General features: G+C 36.8%; 2 protein-coding genes across 2 annotated transcripts in view; both read right to left on the reverse strand.

The window, feature by feature from the left end:
• The window catches only part of LOC140854271 (katanin p80 WD40 repeat-containing subunit B1 homolog KTN80.4-like), a 10990-nt gene extending 366 nt beyond the window's left edge, over positions 1–10624 (reverse strand). Inside the window, exons 1-15 of the mRNA XM_073249815.1 lie at positions 10066–10624; positions 9600–9730; positions 9341–9458; positions 9006–9232; positions 8633–8735; positions 7709–7779; positions 5666–5740; positions 5455–5598; positions 5139–5316; positions 4491–5018; positions 2795–2851; positions 2593–2711; positions 1656–1781; positions 302–376; positions 93–205 (exon numbers count right to left, since the gene is read on the reverse strand). Coding sequence (XP_073105916.1) covers positions 93–205; positions 302–376; positions 1656–1781; positions 2593–2711; positions 2795–2851; positions 4491–5018; positions 5139–5316; positions 5455–5598; positions 5666–5740; positions 7709–7779; positions 8633–8735; positions 9006–9232; positions 9341–9458; positions 9600–9730; positions 10066–10096 — 2096 coding nt within the window. The 5' untranslated portion in view covers positions 10097–10624. The remainder of the gene's footprint in view (positions 1–92; positions 206–301; positions 377–1655; positions 1782–2592; positions 2712–2794; positions 2852–4490; positions 5019–5138; positions 5317–5454; positions 5599–5665; positions 5741–7708; positions 7780–8632; positions 8736–9005; positions 9233–9340; positions 9459–9599; positions 9731–10065) is intronic.
• LOC140854241 (uncharacterized) overlaps positions 1–20175 on the reverse strand; it is a 49400-nt gene that overhangs the window by 1490 nt on the left and 27735 nt on the right. The window lies entirely within an intron of this gene.

Here is a 20175-nt window from a genome sequence, read left to right on the forward strand (position 1 = left end):
ATTGAAAATTTATATTTTCTCTGTCCTGGACCAGCCCATTTGCATTGCAGTTATGCTAGAAGATAAATCACTGAAAGGAACATGAAGCATACCTATCCATCTTACTCTCTAGAAGGCTAGTGAGGACTGGTAGCAGACAAGTGAATATATCCAGAGTTACATTATCACTTTTTTCTGTCCAAATGCTTACTACATCAGCAGAGACCTGCATTATGGGATTATCAAGGTAACATCCAGCTCTTTTCAACTAACACTCAATAAAATATTTTTTTTTTTAAAAAAAGATCCATAAAATACCTACAGCATGATCAGACATCTTTTCCACTGCATTGATGACACCCCTGAAATCATTTCTTTGCCAAAGCCGGTGAACAACCTGTAAGTCATACATAAGGTTCAGATGCAATCTACAGGGATAAATATCAAATTACATGCAGCAATAAAGTCATCTGTGCTCACTGCTTAGAGGTGTGGATCACTTGTTTGAATTGAAAATCATTCAATGATGCTAGAAAGCTATGAAAACTTTTCCTGATCATGATATCATGGAATCAGGAGCAACTTTCATCAAAGCCAAAGATTGTAGGATTCCCGATAAACAGAAACAAGTCACCTTTTCAATAGTCAAACTGAACAAATAAATAGCAATATGATTATGAAACTAGTCTAATAGGACAAAGTAAACTTACCATCATTCTAATATGAGAAATGTTTTTTTTTTTTTTCCCATCACTCTAATATGTAATATGAGAAATGCTTTTTCTCCTTTTTTTCCATCATTCTAATTCTGTTCTGTACCAACGACAGTACATATGCATGAAATGCAATGCTACTGACCTCTTATTTGCAAACTTCTAGCATGTTTTCAGGTTGTTTATGTAACTTTATCCAAAATATGGCAATAGCACAAGTTTCCAACTTGGAGAAAAAGGTTTATATCTACATATATGAATTCCTTTTCTTTGGATTATACATACAATTATTATGCATACACAAAAAAAAAGTCATAATCAATGACAACTAGTCAAATTATCTTTTAGTACGTAGCAAAAATGTCTTAATACTTGACATTCTCATTGTATTATCTTAGGTTGTTTCTGCAGATGCATACTCAGTACCGCAGATATGTAGCATTCTTATAAAAATGCTACTTGTCATCTGTCAGCATAACCTGTAAGTCCCTGATCTGGTTGAAGTCTAACAGGGGAGAAGTGGGAGGTAGGGTTCCCATTGCTTGCATATGAAAAGTTGAAAATTCAAGACAAAAGAAAGTAAGACATGCATTGTCCTATAGAAATTAGCTACATGCAACCAATGAGGATCTGTTCAAGAGACGACAGTTAATTGATTAAAAGAATAATATGACGGCAATAAAATGAAATTTGGAATGAGAAACCAATGATATGATAATTTAAAGTTTTTTCTGAAACTTTAATCAGAAAATTATATGAAAATTGTATGAAACATGATATGTTCTAAGCAGATGGGTCTTATAATTATTATCCTTGGGAGCCACCAATCGGTTGAAATAGCGACTATATATAAAGCTGACACCAAATATATGGCATTTGGTTTGCTGGTCAAAAGTAAAGACCTTTATCATCTTCACATGCAAAGCAATAATGTTTGCAGGCAAATTCATCATAAGAAATCACCTGTAATTTTGTCAGCCGAGTCTGTGCTGAGTCTAGGAATTGTTTATGTTGTTCCATCAGATCAGTAATAGCACCTTCATCATTAGCAGAGATTGTTTCTTTTTCAACAGATGGAAAGTGTCCCCTCTGTTTGAAATAATGAAACACAATAACATATGAGCAGATATATAGAGGAAAATGAAGGTAGATATGAAAATAAATTAAAAAATATTGCCAACAATAATTGTTCTACTGTAGTTTGACCTATATAAACAAGGCAAACCAGGGACTGAAGGGCAGGCACCGGATGCAATATGTTGTACTAGTATATATGAAACAAGTCCACACATCTTAATTCAGAGTCTTACATATGTAAGCTATAGAAATATGTGATTCCATTTTGGCACTTCATGTTGGATAAGCATCCTGAATTCACGGAAGTTCAAGATGATTAAAGGGCATAAAAATAAAGAAAACTCATGGGACAAAATCAGTTGACCAAGGATGCAGTTACAAGGGCAAAAGAAGGTCATTTCAAAATCCAGCCAATAAAATCATTCGAGCCAAAAAGGAAAGAATGCCATGAGCAATTTTTATTTGAAAAAAATGGCATACTAAGCTATGTATTCATCAGATGAATAACTATTAAGCATAAGTATTTCATGGACAGTTTCTGCAAGAATGAAAACAATAACCAGTAATATTTTCCAACTGTTTGGTAAAGAGACTAAAATGAATCAAGAAGGCATACAGCATTATCATATCTTTGCAAGCAGCATAAGATTTTTATATCTGTGCATTAACATATTATATTTGCAGTTTGAGATTGGCCAATGATAGATAAGCAACTGCCCACCAAATCAAAACTTTACAATGTAAAACAATGAAAAGAAGTTCTAATTTAAAATGGAATATTCACTGCACACTGCTGGTTACAAGGAGGTGAGGTGGAAAATACCAAAGAATATGAAACATTAGTAGCAGTTGTAGTCTCGGAAGAACTGCTGGGTGTCGGACTCTCGTAGCTGGAAGATTGTTCTCTCCTTTCCCAACTTGCAACAAGTGATCTTGTTTTACCTACAAAGCACTCATAAAATCAAATACACAAGGCCAAACATTTCTCTCATATGCATCCATGGACGATAAGCAGGAAAATATACCTCCTTTTAGAACTTCCACAGAGCATGTCTCGCTTGGCTTATGGGCCCTAAAGTTATCTGAGACATAAATATGCCAATTTTGCACATCAATCAGATTCTACAAGGAATCCTTAGTAATTGCAATAGCAAAAATTGCGAAACTAGAAACTTACAACATCTGTATGTCAGTGTTTAACACAAAGGGCTTCTTTCAAGCAAAATGTACAATTAAAAAAATAAGTAATTAAAGTGAAAATTGAAGCAGTTGAGTTCCACAATTTCTGGTGGACAGTATTTTAACCAAGTAGCCAGAAATTCAATTGTGTTAACTGGCTTTGTATCTAAGTCAAGTAGAGAAAATCAACAATGTGAATGGATAATATCTTGTCAAATTGATTCCTCATTTCCTCCAATTAGTTAAGGTCCTTGTGTTCAAAAAATTATCAGCACCCATACAGGCATTGATTCTTGCATTGTTTTCAAGATAAATCTGCCTTCACACCCCCTTCCTAAGCACTTCCATTTTTATAAATTCTGAGTGGCTCACCTCTCTGCACCTATTAAGAATCTGGAAATATAGAAATAATCCTAAAATCATCATGTATCAAACATGAAACATTGAAGAGTTCAAGAATAGCCTTCTCTCTCTCTACCTCCAATCCTCAGAAGCAGGAAACTTAGGGTGTCCTACCCACTTCTGAAGCTATCCGGAAACTACCCTTACACCCGCTTCTTGAGCCCTTCCTTTTTTTCATATGAATTACCGAGTGATTCACCTTCCCACAGCCACATCCCCAGATCTGTTCCAACACCTTTTCCCTAATAGGTAAGAAAGCTCTAACCCATAGAATGGCAAAACATTTTCGTGAACTAGCTACATAGTTATTAGTATGACCTTCATGTCACAGTTATATGGATACATAAATGACGTAGCAATTATATCTATTAGACAGGGGCACAATAAATGATAAACATGCACTGTAGAATTTTTTTTTAGTGATTTGTCTCTTGAATATTATTTTTCTTTAGAACAACACATCAGCACTTGGCTATTTTGATTTACCAAATAAACACAATATATGAACAGAACAAGACTGTCACATTCATCATCAACCTTACTATTAAGGTGCAAGCACTAAAATTTGACCATACAGGAACTACACCTTACATAAACCCTTCAAGAACATGATATCATTGCAATTGGATAAAGCAGAAATGTCTCAAAAGGCTTGACTTTTGCATCTAAATGATTAGAGAAAAGAAGACTTATTTCTGAAACAAAGTAAGAAACATATTTGATGAAGGAAAGTGATATAAATAGGCACAGCTTTCAACTTCAAGCAATTTAGTGTACCATCAGCATCACCTAAGGAGTTACAACATATGCAGTGAAAAGTACAGAGGCAAGAAGGAACATAAACAAGCAAATATGTTATCTGTGTGTGTTTTGACGTTGTTAATTTATCAAAAATATAGCTGAGTGCAAGTGAAGAAATAAAGTCTTCAATGTTGCAAGGCATAGAGATTAGAGAGCTTTATTCTGCATTAATAATATGGAAAGCAAAAATGATGAAAGGAGCTGAAAAGAAATCATAAAACAGAATGAGAAGGCATATAAAAGTGGAATGTAAAAGACAAGGTCCAGCATAAAAAAATCTAAAAGCAATATCTAAAATTAAATTTACATTATGTTGAATTACTACGATTCTGAACATACAATTTTCATGGTTATAACTAGTGCTTGGCTCAGTCAACGGACTTGCTCCCAGCTTCCCAGTCACACTGCATATAACGTCATCCAGTTTATGTTCTCCAGCACCCACTGGAGGATCTACACCACTGCCAGTAGGCTGAAAATTTTGGTCCAAAACTTCATTTGATTCAGAGTTTTTACTGCCCATGAATTTAGATTGCATGGAAGTATCTATTCTATTGGAATCATCTCTGATATTTGATAACTCCTGGAAATCAGAAAATTTGGACCGGACGCTATATGGTAGTGTTCTTCCAGCACCAGTTTCTTTTCTAGAATCAGAGCCCAGCTCCACTCTTGAGCTAGTTCTGGGGACAATAACAGGTACCACATCACTTTTGTTGAAAGTCTGAATATTGGCTGTACCATGAGTCTTTGATGAACTTCTCTTCAGAGTTGCAGCACCCGGTGCTGCTGCTGAATTCGCTGCAGTTATTTTTGGACCGGTGCTCATTCCAATCCTTTGAGGGGTGCCAGGGACAGTTCCAGTAGCTTCAGTTTTACAAAGGAAAAAAAATTAAGGATTATTTCAATCATTTTCTACTGCTTCAGACATCTCAAATACAGAAACTAAGTGCACATTAGCACACTTGAGAAAGATGAATAACCTACATGCCACAGGCTTTGCCTCCTTGACTGCCAGCTCTGCATTTTGTGAAATTGATAGCCTCCCAATACTTGTCTTTAAATTGTTGCCAGCTGGCAAAGACAAATTACCACTTGAAGTGAATTTTGATTCCAAATGACCATTTGACCTGGCAGCACTAGCAACTGCATATGGCTCAATGCGCTGTAATTCAATGTGTCAGGTATTCTCATAAAACCAATTTGACTTAATCACATTTTAAAATAGATTATATTTCCCAAATCCCGGAATGGATTGGTCAACACACCCATGAGACTTAAATAGACGAAAATTAGACCATACCGAGAGGTCCACGACCCAAACTCCAACACAACTTTGATTGTAAGAACATCCAAGAAGTTTTTCCTCATGAATGTTCAGATCTGATAGTCTAGACCAACCAACATCTACAGCATCATGGCATCTTATTGGTTCCCAGGAGAAAACCTGAACAACAATTATGGTTAATGTATGAGCTAAGTCCATGGAAACAAACAGAAAAAATGAACCTTACCTTCAGAGTTTCATGCAATCCACAAAGAAGATTTCTCCCATCAGGATTGAATGTCATCGAACGTACACCAGTAGCCTGGAGTTGAAGTTCGAAAAGTAGCAAGTTAAACACGAAAGGTTTGGATAGTTCATTCATTGTTTAGTAGCACCAACATTTCAAACAATATTAAATGATAAAATAAGATGCAAATGCTCAGATGAGTTAGCAGAATGCCTCTATCAAAAGCGAATACAATGAACATGAAGTTAGGACTTCAATGGAGTTCGAGAAGTACAAAGAAGAAGCGAAAGACTGCCAATTTTACTGCCAACATTCAAGACACATATAGAGGACCACTGACAAGTGGGAAACCTTTTTTTTCCATGTGTAGATGAGAGTTTTCTTGGAATAGGAATTCAAAGAAATTAGCTCTAAGCCCTTGTCTCATTGCTTTATAACTAATGAATTCATTGCAACATCTAAAGGAGCACCATATATGAATAAAGATCCAAAGGGGCATTAATCTTAAACTCCAAACTTGATGAGGTTTGTTGATTGTGGCAAATGATTTGACATGTTACTCCTGCTTTAAAATTCACATTTTCTTGTTTTTTGTTGGAGTTGTTACAACTTGCAATTGCAAAATTGCTCTGGAAACCAGCAAACAAAGCAAAAAAATGATACAAAAGAAGGCAAATTGGCCACCTCAAATTTTCAAATTTCTGCACCAATATCCACACTGAACGACCTTCAATTATTTCAAATACCAAAATCCTGTCATTCTCATAATGTTGTTCCTTTATGTTTCTTTTAGCAGAGCTGATTCTCTTTCCAAACTGCATGTTAAGAGGAGATGAATTGCAATTGTTCTTCCTCATCCAACCACAAAGACCCTTTCACTCCAACATGCAAGTGTTATTGCAAATATTTCACTCCAACATGCATGTGTTCTTCTGCTCCTGATGTCCTTAATAACAAAGTCATCCTAACCTACATGAAAGGATAAGAACAGGTCTATTTCCACATTCATTATCACCCTACATGAAAAGGTAAGAACAGTTGCCATCTACTATCACCCTCTGTTGGAAAGAAAAACCCAGAGCTGTAAAAAGAAGAAGAAGAGGAGGATTTTTGCATGTAAAATGGGGAGCATCAATCACGATAATTCTGACCAATTCAGTGATGTCCCACCTTCTCTTCTCTCTAATCTCAACAGTCTCTTGTTTAGGAAGGATCTTTCAAAGTAGATAGCACCAAACCATCTTGTACCCCTTATTTTATTAGAAGCAATGTTGCAGCAAGACAGATACAATTTGGACACATATCCAAGTGTTTGACTTGGCAAGTGGGATAAAAAGATATACAGGGATGCATATAAATTATAAGTTTAACTAAATTATATATATTTATACCTTTGATATTTTTTGCTTAAAGATTAAAAATAAATTGTTGTTAAGGTCTTCCAGTATACATGTTCCTCATTCAAACTTCCCAATTAACTGAAGGATATAATACAAATAAGATTTAGCAAAGTTATTTAAATCCCTACATCCTTGGCCAATCACTAAAAGAAGTTAATGCTCGCTTCAAATTAAAAATGGAGGGTCAAACTCATTGTTCGAAGTGTTCAACTCTCTGCTAATCTTTGAAAGTGATAACTTGACAACTTCATAAGTATACAAGTGTCTAATACATATTCGACACGGATTTCTGGAGCCAGATGCAAGCGTCTTGGTAACACTGATTAGAAGTCCGAGTGTTCATCTTGAAGTAAGATCCAAACAAACCTGTATCTTCAAAGCATCATCTTTTGACCCAGATCGCCTCAATGTAATCCCAACTCCGAATAACTCCCACCTCTATAGGGCTCTACTGGGCAAAACTGGAGTTATATAAAAGACGAACAGTGCTTATATCAATGTCACCAATACTTATGATATAGAATTTTTTAAAAAAAAAAGTAATGGGGCCATTTAAGAGAAAAGTTAGACAAAGACCTATAATTAACATAGATATAAATAAAATACAAGCCAATTTCGATGAAGTTATAACTTATCAAAATACCTCAGGGCCAGCAGATCCAACCAACTCAAAAGTTTCAAGGTCCCAGAATTTTACAGTTCTATCAGCTGAGCCTGCATCATGAGTTTTGGAAAGTAATCAATAAAAATGATGGTTAAGACAATTAAGCACACATATAGTTCTACTAATTTTTCCAATAACAGACAAGGTACAGACGTGACATTCTACTAATTTTTCCCAAGTATGACATATCAGATTCTTCTAGACACCATGAATTTTGACATTCATTTCACATGTTCAACTAATAGCCATTCCATGAGTCCAAAAACTGAGAAACAAATGGTATTGTTGAAAACATGGAATAAGGGATTGATAATTAAGCCCATCCTTGGAAAATGAACATCTTGTACTTGAGCTCCCATTTCCTGTCCACTTGAACCATGATGTGGTATTGCCCTATTCCACTCCATAATTTTTAGGCAGAAGTAGCTTTATTGAGGATGTTTTCAGCAACCTTCAGGCATTAACTTTTCAATTCTTTCACCTACAATATATGCGTTTATCTTCGATGTATAAAAATCAAATCAATATGTCAAGTCAGAAAAATAAGTATTTTAAATGGAAAATTACTCTTCAACCCTTTGTTTACTGGAGAAAATAGTCAAATTATGTTGCTCTTCTAGGCTTATCTTCAAGTTCTGAAGATGGCATAGATACATTTTATTTGTTAATCTTGAACTTGTGAACAATATATTCAAAAACAGCAATAACAATAATCTGCCTCAGTTCAGTTTGCATATATCCTTTGCTTTTGTACCAATTCTTTTTTTTTTTTTTTAAAGGATGCTTAGAAAACCTATTCCAAGATTCCTTCTCAAATTTCTTTGGACTATACTATGCATCTGATTGATCTACCAAGCATTAATACTCATATTAATAATATAATTGAGAACTATTCTAGCTAACCTGTTGCAAGGAGAAACTCATGAGGATGAAAATCTATGCACTGAATCTGACCCTCATGGCACTTGAAATCATGCAAAAGCTTCCCAGCAGTCAGATCCCAGAGCTGTAGAGACAGCGATTTTAGAGCAAGACTTGTTAGAAATTCGTGACAAATAGGACATTAGTGCAACTAGGAATATGTTTACAACTTTAAATGATAATGAAAGCACGCTACAACTGTTTTGAGGAGGCTTTTCTCATTTATATGCAACTGCCTGCACTATGATTTAATTCTTTATGAGAACTACTAAACAATAAAAAGTAAGTACAACTGGATCCTGAGTTTCTTTTTGTAATCTTTTTGGAACTACCAAAGTGAGGTACCAGCCCATACCTTCACGACATTATCTTCCCCACCAGAAACAACCCAGCGACCATCAGGAGTGAATCTAATAGCATTAACACCTCGAGTGTGGCCTTTGTACGTATGAATGCAGCTCTTCCTTCGGATGTCCCATATCTTTAGATTTGTATCCGATGACCCAGAAGCAAGGAACTCCCCGAATGGGTGAAAGTCAACTGATACGCAATTTGATCTGTGACCTGTAAGAGTGCGAACAACTGAAAAACAGAAACCAAATCCAGTCATGGCCGGGAAGTCGTCTCCATCATTGATTCAGCTGTCATAAGCATTCTAAACATTCTGTAGGAGTGAGAATAGGTCCATACCCTTTGCCTCCTCTAAATCCCACAACTTTATTGTGCCACTGGCTGCTCCAGCAGCCACTAATACTTCCGATGAATCAAAACTTACTGACTCAACCGCACTTGTATGGCCAGATAGGCTCTGCAGATCACCGGCAAAGACATGAACAGTTGAAACATATTCTTTGCTTCCATTACAAAATTTGAACTTCTGAAGCACTTCTATGCAATGTACAAAAGGAAATGCAGAGCAGATAGCAGAAAGGGACCAATAGGCACCCACCAATATGGCATTTGGCTTTCCAATAGACCAAAGATTGACTTTGTGGTCTTCTCCTCCCGTGACAAGAACCCTCGAGGTTCTCCTCCCAATCTTGAGGCAATTGACATTGGAAGAATGCGCCACAAACTCCTCTACATTTAACATGGTTAAGGCATCCAAATTTCATCTCTAATTCCCAGATAGTTTCCATTAGCACCACCAATCAAAGATCACAAGAACCCGGCAGTAAAGATCCAAAACGATGACAAAGAAGGAAAGATCTCAGAAACTGTATCTAAATTCACGAATCACTTCTTTACAAACGGAAGAAAAAAAATAAAAGCAGAAGAGATCAAAATAAATGAGGTTTAAAGAGAAAAAGACCAAACTTCAATCCAATAATGCACTCCCTTGATTAATTTCTGGCGAACCCTATAACGATTTATTCTTCCTTTCATCGAAAACAGAAACGCCAAGAAAAGGATACGTAGCTTGTAGGCGCGTTTCGTGGCCGCCATCAAGCTGGGAATCAAGAACCAGGACGAGCACCGTCTTCTTCGTCTTCTAGCGATCCAACAACGACGACCCCACGAGCCCACCAAGCGCCAAACGGATCTCAAGAAGACACCCCGGCATTTCTTCGCTTCAAACGGATAGACAAAGATCGCTCCACCATCCACCGATTACCGGTCTACCATCGACCAAAACCTCCCCCAAATTGCCGCCGCCGCCGCCGCTATTTCGTCGTATAAACCTCCTAAGGGTGTTTTTCGGAGACAAGAGAGCTGTGCGTTTCTTCGCTCCCTTCGATGGGGCGAGAGAGAGAGAGACTGGAGAAGAAGAGGGAAGAAGAAATGGAGCTTTCTTGGATTGTTTGGTTCCAAAAAGACTCAACCTTCTCCCCCCACCTCTACGCACCCTTTTTTTCCTTCCCACTAACAATTCTAAATTAACTTCAATTTTTCCCTCCTCCCCCTTCTCCCTCTCCTTTCTTTGCCCGTTGCCCTTTGTTTCCATTCCTACTCCTTTCTCATTGTTTTTACGGTAAGCGATTTGACCTGCGGAATGCGCTGCCTGATTGGTCTCTCCTCTCCATATGCCAGCTTCTTTGGTCCCCCTTCTCTCACTCCAAGATTTGTAAAATAAAAAAGTATAATATACATGGAGGGTTGGGATCGGATGGGCAATTTTTGTGATCTACCAATCTTTAACTGACACATGGCTTGTAATGTTGCTTGTACCTAATTTAAGGTTGGAAAATATTAAATAAGAAACATATTGTCAATGTGGATGAAGACTATTTGTATGCAGTGTGAATGGCAGCTTACCCGTTTTAAATTTTGAGTCCTTTTTGAATTAGATGTAAGACCTTGTGTTGGTTATTTGTAGCTTATTCTTCATTTCAGATTACATCAAGCAATAGTACCATTTTGGGCATCCAACATAGAGTTAAAGCCTTGAGCTTGTGCATCACTTTGTTTGATTTGTTGGTTTAATGAGCCATGACATTGATGCAGCAAGAAAAACACCATGTTAGAGAAGTGACATCTAACTAATTTAAGAGTAGCCTATTGGGATCGTTATTTCCTAGTCTTTTATGAGATATTGTTGTTGAACCAAGTTATGAAGTAATATCCTGCTTAAAATTAAAAAGAGACCAGTGATCTGCTGTTGATACTGTAGATCAGAGACCTGACATGATTAATTTTAACTCGCAGTTTAATCTACTCATCCACAATTGATGTTCCACGTTCTAAATTTTCTTTTTGTTTTGTAATAGGAACTATCATATGCAACGACTCATGATTAAATGACCAAACAAAGTAGATTACATGGCTCTATTTGCATTGCCGTTACTCCAATATAACTTGAACGAGGCAATAAAATTAGTAAATGTTTTTCTAAAAATAATCAATATGGTAATTAAAATAAAAAAATATTTGGTTGGGGGGAGTTGGAATGGATTGAAATCGGAATTGAAATGGCCAAATCTCCTATAGCGTTTGATTCGTGATCAGAATCGAAATCAACATGAAAATTTAAATCGGAAGATAAGGGTTGAATTTTAGATAGATTAGATCATTCCCATTCCATTCCGAAATCATAATCGGAATAGGAATAAAACTCCTTCCAATTAAATAGTTGGAATGGGAGCCACTTATTCTCGTTCCAATCCCAAACCCCAACTCTCCCCAACCAAACATATTTAATTCATGACAAGAATCGGAATCAGAATGGATTGGAGTGAGAATCGAAATGACCAAATCTTCTGAAACGTTTGATTCATAACGAAATTAAAATCGGAATCAGAATAAAAATTTGAATCTGTAGAAGAGATTATAAATTGAATTTTAGATAGATTGGACTATTTTCACTCCAAAATCAAAATGAACTCCTTCCGAACTTGAGCTGAAACAAGAATCATTCATTCTAATTCTCATTTCAGACCTCAATTTCTCCCAACTAAGCATTGTTCAAATATATTCCGATGATAATGGGGTGCTAAAGAGCGGTGTGGACAATGATAATTCTACGGTGAACTCTACTAAAAACTATTGGGGTATCTCATTTGATAAACAAAAAGATACCTATGGAAAAACGACATCAGGCAAAAGGCCTTGCTTGGTGCTACGTGGCAATGATTTAGGCATTCCCCATAATAATTTTCTGAGGATATCTCCCGCTAGATCCCTTTTGATGGGGATGTTTGAGGTTATGCTGTAACGCTGAAGTTGGCCCACATGAGACTCCCTAGGCAAGGGACGAGAAAGTGTTAGTTAAAATGGATCCAATCACGTGGTTGGGGAGTCCCACTCAGAAAAGTGCCGTGCCCTCTGGCTACATCTCATTTCATACCTTTCCTCTTCCCATTTACCATTTTCAATTAGAGGGAACAAACCAATAATGCTCTCATGTTCCTATGCTGCTATACATGAGTTGGACATATAAATATAGAAGAAGAGGTGATATATGGAGCTTTTTTTTTTTTTCACCTCCTTTGAGAGATGAAAGTGGCATGGATATTATCCATTTGAATCTATTGTTATATCTAAATCGATTCAAATATTGATACAAATTTGAGGATCCGACTAATATTTGCATCTCTATTCATATCCATATCCATAAAAAAAATAGATATGAACTAATAATTATCCAATCTATATCTGATTATCCAAATTTATATATAATCCTATATAATTTTATATAGTATTTATTAATTTTTAAAAAAATAAATAATTATATAAACATATTGTTGACTTGATTTATCATTTATTTGATAATTTCTTTGATTTTATGATTATAAAGTATAATTATCTCAATTATATCTGTAATTATATCTATATTTTCAGTACCTGAATTATATCTATATCCATTTAAAATAAATATGAATATAAATTTTTACATTCAAATAATATTTATATCTATATTTATCAGATAAAATATATATATATATATATTAATATTCGATCCGTATCTAATCAGCCCTAGCCTTGAAGCACAGATGGGAGGTGGATGTGCTCCAAGACTCAACCAACTTTCTATGTATTTGCCCTTTTTCTTTTGGAGGAAAGCTACCAAATGGCAATTGATTGGGGGTGACCACAGGGGATATCATGAGGAATGCGGTGTCTGGCCATCTAACGGTACATACTTCGGTAATGTTAAAACCTCAAGCAAGCTAAAGGAAAAAAAAATCTTGGATGGGCCACAGGACCCTTAGATCCATCATGGCTCTCTAGTTTAATTAGACAAACATTATAATATCTTATGCATCGTGTCTTTGGACCATTTTGATGCTTTTGGTTTCATCCAACAGCCATTCTAGAAAATAATTTCGATTATTATTTGGATCACAACAGCCTGTATTATTAGTTTAGTATGGTATATTATACTATCAACCGTTAAGGATGCTGGGCTGGGCAAGGCTCTGTCCACTTAAGTTCATCAGTACTTCTAATATGCACGTTCTAATGATTGAAGACATGCCGGTGAGCTGATCAAAAATACGACCAAAATCGTCACATAAAATATAGACATTATAAAATTAGATAGAGTCATGTTTGATATTCTCAATGTGACATAACAACTACCTTGTGTTTCTTTCACCACTAAAAAGGAGGAACTAAGACAAAATTGGATAAAAAAAAAAAGAAGGAATATGCTTGGTTGGTTTCGTTGGAGGGCCGAGTACAATGGAACACTCATTGCAATTGTTAGTATTTTTTTTTTAGGGAAAAAAAAAAAAAAAAAAAGGCATTCCTGTGTCAAAGCATGTTGTAGGACATGGAGTCAATGAGCGGAAGTAGCGGATAGCACGCAAATTCGAAGTATATGGGCCTATCAATTGTAAAAGACTTGTAAAACAACATCATTTGTGGGTAGAGGGGAACTTAGAACATGTATTATCCCGTTATAATTAGATCTAACGAGTGGCATTCATCTTCAACTATAATTATCATTATTTTTTAATAACCCATCACGTGAGGTATTGTCCATTCTGATCTATGAGTCTTACAATTTTGTCCTTTAAAAATTATCTCTTTATGAGAGTGTATAGTCCGAAAAGTTCTACAGTCAGTCCAAGTGGATCTCAGCTTCAGAAAATCATGGTCCATGAGCTTTACAGTTTTGTTCTTTAAAAAATGCCTCACGTGAGAAAAATCTAGTCTCTACTGACTCACAACTGATGTGGGACTATTGGTGTTTTCCACAAACCACAACAGTTTATATATGCTCTATCCAAACCAAATTTATTAAACATGAAGATACTGTTGTTATTTCTAATTATTAGATCTGCAAAAATTATGACTCTAGTGCGCATGAAATGAAACATGTATCTTGATCATTAAAAGAAGGGCAGAGTCTGACATGCATCAGATTTAAGGTTTGATGTTCCATGTTGAGGTGCACATAAACACAATTTTTGATGTTCTAATCATATGCATCACAACCGATCCATGTTCGGCAAACACAGTACATGCAATGCACATGAACAAAATATTAAAAACTACATTTTGCTCACATCTTAGCAAAGTTATAAGGTTTCGTGCCAAATCAAACAATCAAATTTTGCAATCCTCGCCGAAATCAAGCTCCACACAACTTTTTCGTTTTTCTTGCCAATTCCACGTAACATTTTTGAGTGCAGAGCATCCTCCATTGTGCACTACTAATTAAGTACAGTCGATTGAAATCGTTTCGTGCTTGTCCTTCCATTTTTGACGTCCAACCAAAATCTATTTTTGGACATATACGAGCTTGCATGCTCGTCCACTACTGATTATTTCCGACATCTGGGGATCACCGCTTTCACGAGGAAAAAGAGGGCTAACTTTAGCGCTGATGGTGGTTCATGTAGGAGAGCTGGGAGTGGCAAATGAACGCGTGCGAGTGCGTGCGATGAGTTAGCAAGCTATAGTGGTGGGGCCGTCAGGGACCGAGGTTAAAGCCGGCGTTCGCGCCTTTTTTTTTTTTTTTTGAATAAAACGGGCCAATTAAATTCTTCTAATATAAATATAATCATAATAATCAAATATCAAAATATCTCAAAAAAAAATAGGGCCCTGGCAAGTCACTTCAAAGATATGATACAGATTGCCCTATAATAAATGTAGCTATCAATTAATTGATGTGTTCGTCTCATGATATACATGTCCAATAATAAAATTCATATAAACTGATAGTATCATCATAATATCCTACAGAAGAAGGTGATTGGTGTAGGGTTCGTGTCTTTCACGTATCATGAGATTAATTCGATAATTTTTTAGCTTTTTTATTGCCTCCCACCGTGTCTGCTTGCTTAAAGGCAATTAAAAAATAAAAGCAATAGCTAGAGAATGATACTATAATAATAAATTAATCAAAAATTTAGATTTTATTTTTTAGTAATAAAACTCCGAGCAAAGAAGTTCACCCGCACATGATTTCTCAATTCTCGTCATATTATTTGCCATGATAGAATTAACAAATAAATTTTAAACAACTTGGTGTCCTAAAGCTTTTTAAAAAACAAACTCTTGAAATCAAATTAAAGTTGGATTACTTACACACACACACACACACACACACACATATATATATATATATATATATATATATATATATATATATATATATATATATATATATATATATATATATATATATATATATATATATGTATGTATGTATGTATAAGACTTGGATATATTGGAAAAAGAAAGGCTTGGAGGAATGATTGTATTTTGACAGACATTATTCTCAGCCAAACACTTTAATCAAGGACTTTAATCCTACTTTTTTTTTTTTTTAACAGAGGAGCATTAAGCTGTATTAATTGAAGTCATCATTTATATAGTATGAGCGGTAGAAGCATAATTATACAAGAGTAACAAACTAGCTTTGATAAACAGGACTTCACCGCTATTTGCAATTGATAATAAGATTAGATGCAGGAGAGACGGCCCAGTGGCTTTAGGTCTAGCTTTCGAGCTGCTATGTGGGCTTTTCCTTACAAGCTTTAGAATTCTTCTCTCTGTGTTTGTTAATTCACTAACATTGATGACTAGAATGCATCAAATCACATAACTTTGATTTGACAGAAGGGTAATCACTGTTTGTTCCTCCATCATGTTTAGGCCTCCAATTTGTCTGAGCATATCTTCAATCATTTCCTTGCACTGAATATTTCTAATCATCACAAAATCACTGGACCGCTCTGCTGCTGCTTTACATTCATTAAATGGACCACCCTGGACCCAACCCAATCACTATTGGCCCATGAGAGAGACTATAAGAGAGACTAGGATTTTTTTTTTTTGGTAGAAAACAAAAATGATAACATTTACTATAACATATCCATCAACTGAAGAGCATTTGCATAATTTTGTCCATGTAAAAAAGAATCAACATTACCATGTATATTTTAACCTTCCAAGGCTTACCTGAAACAAATCTAACATTTTCTTTCGCCCACATCCAGCGACACATGGATCGTGCATGCACATCTCATCTTTATATGCGCGTCTCTCACATTGTTCTAAGACAAAACAATGTTAGAATTGACAAAATGCACAGCAGATGGCTAAAAAAAACACAAGAATTTCATACCTGAAGAGCAACAAACTTTAATTCCTCATTGACACTGTCCTTGATTTCTGGATATTTGGATATGGCAGCAGACGGATGTTTATAGATTTTTTTTTTTTTTTTTTTTCACAAGAAACTCGATTTGAACACCAAATTAGAAAAAGAAAAATGTAAGAACAAGCTTAGCATCATAATATGAATTTTGAGATGGATGTTTAAAGGTGAAAGAAATATTAGCTAAATTATGGAATGGCAAATTTCAGTTGCAGATCTAGAAAGCTTGAGATATAGCACACCGATTAGCATGGACACCGGCAGACAAACGCAGGAACACCAGACAGAACTTCGAAGTGCTTCGAGACCATCAAGACTAAACATTACATATTAACTATTGCAAAGTGAAATGCAAGATTTAGCAGCATGACATCCAATTAACCAAGATGATTAAGGAGGTGGGACGTTAACTTTTTGCAGCCATTTGCTGGAAAATTTGGAGGGAGAGGAACACCCGTATATTTATAGGTAAGAAAATTCTCTGTCCTTGATTTTGCAAAAGTTGCTTCAATCATTTTATTGTTGGAGTTGCCTGAACTCTTTTAAATTTTAGACTCACCATGAAGAGTTATGAAATAGACTGCAATTATTGGCGCACTCTCCCTGCAGCTAGAAGCTCTTTCATATTGTTTTGCTTCTGTTTCCCATTTAGCAGTGCAGTAGTAAGGTGAATTTCTATTGTGAGACTCTGTTAAGAACTCTGTTACAGAGCACTTTGTATTCTTTGTTCATCGAATAAAATGGGGGTAGCTTCCTACTACCTCCTATTCACATCCAAAAAAAAAAAAAAAGACATCCAATTAACCATGAAAAACAGACATGATCAATAGATCAGCTATGGGAAAATTGGAATTGCAGCTGCAATATGCTACTATGGAAGTCACCAGTATGTATCTAATCTGGAGTCCACACCTGCCAGGGAGGCACTTCTTTCTCTGGACATCCTACCTCATATTTTTTGAGTGTACACTCTACCGCATATTTGTTCTCCCAAGTTGCTTTTTTGGGATGGCAAGCTTTTGTCATATAGCCAACTGTGTGATGAGTGATTTTTCGAGGGAAAGGGAGGTAAAAACCACCTAATCTTTATTATAAATGAAAAAAGATTACAAAGAAAAGGTTATAGAGCTAGATTCAATATATAACTTGTTGTAGTCAAAGAACTTCAGGGCTCATACGGATGGAGGGTTCATCTTAATAAGAGATATTGTCCGCTTTGACCGCATGTATACCATAGCTTATAGACTTGCAACCCTTGTACCGTAGCTGGTACATTTGCGGCTGTCGGGCTTCACGGCTTTATGTCCTGGGTTTTGACTCAGAAGATGCTTCTTGAGAGAGAGAGGGTATGATATCTCATGTAAGGCAGAGTATCCCTGATTCACAATTATATTGATGTGGGACTAAACCCCCATAATAGTAGCCCTCCAGTCAGGAAGACTCTGTCTTATTGAAGGGCCCTTCCTCTAGCGTCATTTGTATTTTGATCGTATACATACCATAGCTTATAGGCTTGCGGCCCTTGAATCATAGCTGGTACATTGCCCTTGAGCCATAGCTGGTACATTTGTGATTGTCATAGCTTATAGGCTTGCGACCCTTCCACCGTAGTTGGTACGTTTGCAGCTATCAAACCTCATGGCTTTGGCCCAAAAGGTATTTTTTGAGAGAGAGAGGGTCTCTTATCTCATATAAGGCAAAGTACTTCTAACTCACAATCAATGTGGGACTAAACCCCTCACAACAGTAGCCTCCCCGTCAGAGAGACTCTGGCTTATTGGAGGGCCCTTCCTCTAGCGTCATTTATTGTGATTAAGAAATTTCGAGACTCATATGGATGGAGAGCTTATTTCAGCAAGAAGTATTGTCCGCTTTGGCCATGTGCATACCGCAAGCATACCAACTACGGCCCAAAAACTGCAGGCCTATAAGAGTATGCACGCGGTCATAGCGAATAATACCTCTTGCTGGAATAAGCTCTCTACCCATGTAAGTCCCGGAGTCTCTTGACCACAACATAACCTAATAGAAAAAAAAAGATAAAACAAAATAAGTGTTAGGCTACCAGCCTTACCACATATGTATCAAGCAAAAGCGATGAGATGTGTGACAACTTCAATACATATGCAAAGAATATTGAGCCAAAGGATGAACATTAGAGATTAGAGAGATTCGTTAGAGGTATTATCTTAATCTTTGTCTAAACTTTTGTAAATTCTGGTAACTCTGAACTTTTGCAAAGTAAGGACCAGTCTTTAACATGGTTGAGAACATCAGCAGCCACCGAATAAATGGATGAATTTTTATGAAGAAAAAGTATTACATTGCGTTCTTTCCAACAATTCCAGGCCACAGCTGCAAGTAGCATTAAGATTACTGGTTGTATCTTCTTCGGGAAGTTCCTTTTAACCCATTCCAAACATAAAAATTTCAAAAAAGATAGTGGATGAAATACTCCTAAAGCAGCGCAGAAAGCCTTCCAGATGCTAGTGATGACCGTGCCTAAAGTACCGGACAATGTCAGGGTACCTCCTAACTGGATACACATGTCGGACTCCTGCTAATGATCCAGTGGCTGTGGTTCTCATGAAAATATTGGTGTCAGTGTCACTTCTTTCAAAGAAAGTTCTACAGTTCCTCTCTTCCTGTAAGGAGTAAACTGCCGAACCTGATCTAAAAAAGATATTAGTTAGGGTTGCTAGGGTCATGACTAAGGGTGTTAAATTGCTTTAAGGATTACACACACAACTAGCATTGCTTTGTACATGGTAAATGTTACTGATGACGACAAAGTGCGGGGTGTTTCAGTGTTTAAAAGCAGATCAATTGCTGATAACAAACATGGAGGCAGTGAAGTTAGACTAGACGTTAAGATCTTGAACTTTGAGAAGTTTTTTCCTGGTAAGACTTCAAAAACTTGTAAAGCAGGAATGCAGACCCTATAAGATTTTCGAAACAGTGGGTGATGCCTTGTTGGCGATGGAGGAATGGGTTTGTCGTGCGCAATGGGGAGTTTCACCAAATGCCTGTACTGCTACAATGTTCTGCATGAGCTCAGGTTCTCTGTCATGCTTCACACGATGTGATATACAGCGCACCGTTCATCACATGATGGATGGCCGTGTGTGGATGCATGCCCGTTGCATGCGATCGTTCACGACCGTCTATCACATGATGGACGGGGCACGCTGTGCAGTGCATGGCAGAGGATCCGTGCGAGTTCTGCATGTGTCCTTTGGCCTACCTTATCTGTTAGGATTTGATGCCTCGAGATTCAGCCCACATTGAGCCCACAGCGAGGTTCGCGGCGAAAAACGGAGTCCAACGAGACCAAGATCATCCGAAACGGAGCTCGGATGGAGGAGATACGAGCTTTTGAAGTCGGCACGAGAATCGAGGCGGCGGAGGACCGCCGGCGACAGGCGGCGGGCGGCAGCGGCGCGGCCGCAGGCGGCGGCGGGCGGGACGTACG

This window comes from Elaeis guineensis, chromosome 16 (assembly GCF_000442705.2).
Source record: "Elaeis guineensis isolate ETL-2024a chromosome 16, EG11, whole genome shotgun sequence".
Lineage (NCBI taxonomy): Eukaryota > Viridiplantae > Streptophyta > Magnoliopsida > Arecales > Arecaceae > Elaeis > Elaeis guineensis.